We start from the raw sequence: 4,064 nt of genomic DNA, 5'->3' as shown, positions 1-4,064 counted from the left end.
CTGGAGGACCATGGTGTCCTGGGGGTGCTGGAGGACCCTGTTGTGCTGGGGGCGCTGGAGGACCAGAGTGTGCTGGGGGTGCTGGAGGACCCTGGTGTCCTGGGGGCACTGGAGGATCCTGGCATCCTGGTGGTGCCAGGGGACCACCGCGTCCCAGCATCCACCAACTCTGTCTGTCCTGCTCTCTCCTCTTCCGGTCGCTGCAGTCGCTGCAGGAGGTCAGACCTCTGCAGGTGGGTCGTGTGGTGGAGCTGGGTGAGCCGAGGGGTCGGGGCGGTGAGCGGTTCTCACTGGCTGGCAGAGGGGACTGAGCCTGGGGACTCCTCGGAGGTGCCTCCCTCTTCCCCTGTCGGGTCAGGTGCTCCTTTTCTGGGGTCTCCATCAGCTTGGGGTCTCCACTGCCTTGGGAACTCCATGACCTTGGGTCTCCATCACTTTGGGTTCTCCATCACCTCCAGGATGACCCCTTGGGGTCTCCATTGCTTTGGGGGGGCAGTTCTCCTTTGCTCCAGTTCTCCACCACCTCAGGGCCTCCATCACCTTGGGATCTCTGACATCTTGGGGTGTCCACTTTGGGGTCTCCATCACCTCAGGGGTCTCCAGTACCTTGGGAACTTCATTACCTTGGTTCTCCATGACTTTGGGGTCTCCATCACCTCTGGGATGACCCCTTGGAGTCTCCATTGCCTTGGGAACTCCATGACCTTGGGTCTCCATCACTTTGGGATCTCCATCACCTCAGGGTCTCCACCTACTTGGGGTCTCTATCACTTTGGGATCTCCATCACCTCAGGGTCTCCACCTACTTGGGGTCTCCATGACCTCAGGGGTCTCCATGGCCTCAGGTTCTCTATTGCTTTGGGGGTCTCCATGGCCTTGGGGGTCTCAATGCTCAGCACTAGCAGGGCAGAGGGGCTGTAGCCCCTCAGGCAGACCAGTGACCACCAGTGGCCCTGACACCGCGGTGGCTCCTGCAGGCCAAGGACGCGGCGCAGGTGGCCCCGGAGCTGTCGGCCATGGTGGTGTACTGCCAGGCTGTCCCCTTCCCTGGCCTGGCCCACGCCCTGCGTCACCCCCGGCCCTGCGAGGTGTCCTCCTTCAGTGAGAGGAAGGCTCGGAAGCTCATCAAGGAGGATGGTGAGGGTGATGGGATGGGAACGGGGACAGGGACACAAGGGCTCCATGCTGCTGACCTCGCAGGGTGCAGGATGGGGTTGCGATGGGGTCTGTCACCAGGGTGGCTCCATGGGTGATGGCTGGGGACACGCTGGCCTTGGCCGGGTGGCTCTGGTCTGGTGGGACTGGGGTCTGGGGTCAGTGTCTGGAGCCAGAGGCCAGGGTGAAGGTCACAGGGTCATGGATCAGGGTCTAGTGTAAGGGTCAGGGTTTGGGATCGGGATCCAGGGTCAAGGTCTGGGGTCAAGGTCCAGGGTCTGGGGTCTGCAGTCTGGGGTGCAGGTCTGGGATTAGGGTCAAGGTCTGGGGTCAGGGTTAGGGTCTGAGGTCCAGGGCTAGGATTAAGATCTGGGTCAGCATCTGGGTCTGAGGTCTGGGGTTGGGGTCAGGGCTCAGGTCAAGGTCTGGGGTCAATCCCAGGTGAAGGTCCAAGGTCAAGTTCCAGGGTCGGGATCTGAGCCCTGGGGTCCAGTCTCAGGGTCCGGGTCACGTTCTGAGCTCTGGGTCCCCCCAGCCTGGCAGGCTCTGTCCGTGTCCCTGGTCACAGGGGTGCGGGCAGGACACCAGCGCCCATGGGGACAGCACCCATGGGTGCAGCCCCCCGCTGAGCCGCATCCCCCCAGGCCTGGCACTGGTGCGGTACAACGCCCAGCAGCTCAGCCGCGTCTACCCGCTGGGGCTGAAGATGACCTCCTCCAACTACAACCCCCAGGAGATGTGGAACGCCGGCTGCCAGCTGGGTGAGACCCCTGGGGACACCCCATCACCGGGGACCCTCCCTGCCCGCCCCATGGCTGTCACCTCCCTGACACCCCTGTCCCCACAGTGGCCCTCAACTTCCAGACGCCAGGCTGCGCGATGGACCTCAACGCCGGGCGCTTCCTGGGCAACGGGCGTTGTGGCTATGTGCTGAAGCCCCCCTGCCTGCGCTGTCCCCCTGGGGAGGGGACCCACCGCCTGGCACTGCACGTCAGGGTGAGGTGACACCCATGACATGCCCATGCCTGGCCAGGTGCCACCTGCATCGCTCTTCCCAGGTGACATCAACCCCATGGCCAACCAGGTGCCACTTGCACACCTTCTCCTGGGGGACACCAACCCCATCAGGTGCTGCCCATGTCCCTTCTGGGTGGCACCAACCCCAGGTCCAGCCAAGTGCCACCCACGTCCCTTCTGGGTGACACCAACCCCAAGCTCAAACAGGTGCCACCCACGTCCCTTCTGGGTGACACCAACCCCACACCCAGCCAGGCGCCACCTATGTCCCTTCTGGGTGGTGACACAAATCCTACGTCCAGACAGGTGACACCCATGTCCCTTCTGGGTGACACCAACCCCACGCCCACCTGGGTGCCACCAGCCTCTCTTCCCCTGGGGACACTGCCCCTGTCCTCACATCTGTTTGGGTACCATCCATGTCCCTGCTCCTGGGTGACACTGACCCCATCTCCTTGCCTGGCCAAGTGCCACTCACGTCCCCACTCCTGGGGACACCAAACCTGTCCCCAAATCCAGCTGGTATCAGCCATGTCCCTTCTGGGTGGCACCAATCACTTCCCTTCTCCTCACCTCATCCTTGCTCCTGGCTGGGTGCCACCTGCGTCCCTTGTCCTGGGGACACCAACGCTGTCCCCGCACCCAGCCAGGTGCCACCCATGTCCCTTCTCTTGGGGACACTAAACCTGTCCTTGCACCAAGCCATGTGCCACCCTTGTCCCTTCTCTGGGGACACCAACCCTGTCCCTACACCAAGCCATGTGCCACCCTTGTCCCTTCTCCTGGGGACATCAAACCTGTCCCCGCACCCAGACAGATGCCACCCACATCCCTTCTCCTGGGGACACCAACCCTGACCCTGCACCCAGCCACGTGCCACCCATGTCCTCACCACCCCGCGGTGGCCGTGCTGCGGTCCTCAGTGCCCTGTGTCCCCAGGTGATCTCGGCGCAGCAGCTGCCGAAGCTGAACCAGGAGAAGGGCAGCTCCATCGTGGACCCCTTCGTGCGGGTGGAGATCCACGGTGTCCCCAACGACTGCGCCCGCCAGCAGACCCGCCACAAGCTCAACAACGGTGAGCACACGCGGGCCACCACGGCCTGGCCACTGGTCCCCAGGGACACCCCAGGGCTCCTGGTCCCCTGGGACAATCCCAGGGCACCTTGTCCTCAGGAGCACCCCTTGGCACCCAGTCCCTGGGGACAATCCCAGGGCACCCTGATCCCCAAGGCACCCCAGGGCACCCAGTCCCCAGGGTCACTCTCATCCCCAAGGACACCCCGGGGCACCCTGATGGCCAGGAGCTCCCCAGGGCACCCAATCCCTGGGGACAATCCCAGAGCACCTGGTCCCCAGGGGCACCTTGGGGCACCGAGTCCCTGGGGACACCCCAGAGCACCCTGTCTCCAAGGGCACCCAGTCCCCAGGGTCACCCTGATTCCCAGGGACACCCCAGGGCACCTGGTCCCCCGGGGGTGGCCGAGCCCCTGGGCACCCAACACATTGGGCACCCACTGCCCCCTGCCACCGCCCCCAGTTGAGCCAGTGCCCAGGACATCCCAGTCCCCCCAGTGCATCCCAGTCCTCCAGTGCCCCCAGCACAGCCTCACCAATGAGTGCCCCAGCATGTCCCAGTTCTTCCCAGTGCTGCTCCCTCCTGCCCTCCAGTATACCCAGCCCAAGGTCAGTGTGACTCCCATTCCCCCCAGTATAGCCCAGTCTGGCCCCACTAGGATCTCCATTCTGCCAGCATAGCCCAGCCCCACCCCAGTGTCACCCCTGTTCCCCCAGTATAGTGCATCACAGCCCCAGTATGACCCCCATTTCCCCAGTATACCCCATCACAGACCCAGTATGACCCCCATTCCCCCAGTATAGCGCATCACAGCCCC

General features: G+C 64.0%; 2 protein-coding genes across 2 annotated transcripts in view; one reads left to right on the top strand and one right to left on the bottom strand.

The window, feature by feature from the left end:
* The window catches only part of LOC104469025 (countin-like protein), a 1,419-nt gene extending 582 nt beyond the window's left edge, over positions 1–837 (bottom strand). The window contains exon 1 of the mRNA XM_010083356.1: positions 807–837. Within this exon, the coding sequence (XP_010081658.1) occupies positions 807–837 (31 nt within the window). The remainder of the gene's footprint in view (positions 1–806) is intronic.
* LOC104469026 (1-phosphatidylinositol 4,5-bisphosphate phosphodiesterase delta-3-like) overlaps positions 1–3,247 on the top strand; it is a gene marked incomplete at both ends in the record, with an annotated part of 4,745 nt that extends 1,498 nt beyond the window's left edge. Inside the window, 4 exons of the mRNA XM_010083357.1 lie at positions 984–1,137; positions 1,800–1,916; positions 2,003–2,151; positions 3,112–3,247. Of these exons, the coding sequence (XP_010081659.1) occupies positions 984–1,137; positions 1,800–1,916; positions 2,003–2,151; positions 3,112–3,247 (556 nt within the window). The remainder of the gene's footprint in view (positions 1–983; positions 1,138–1,799; positions 1,917–2,002; positions 2,152–3,111) is intronic.
* Between the last annotated feature and the right edge of the window lie 817 nt (positions 3,248–4,064).

This window comes from Pterocles gutturalis, unplaced genomic scaffold, assembly GCF_000699245.1.
Source record: "Pterocles gutturalis isolate BGI_N339 unplaced genomic scaffold, ASM69924v1 scaffold37650, whole genome shotgun sequence".
NCBI classification, from domain to species: Eukaryota; Metazoa; Chordata; class Aves; order Pterocliformes; family Pteroclidae; genus Pterocles; species Pterocles gutturalis.
Note: the sequence above shows the minus strand (reverse complement) of the source record. Positions and strands in the feature narration are given on the sequence as shown.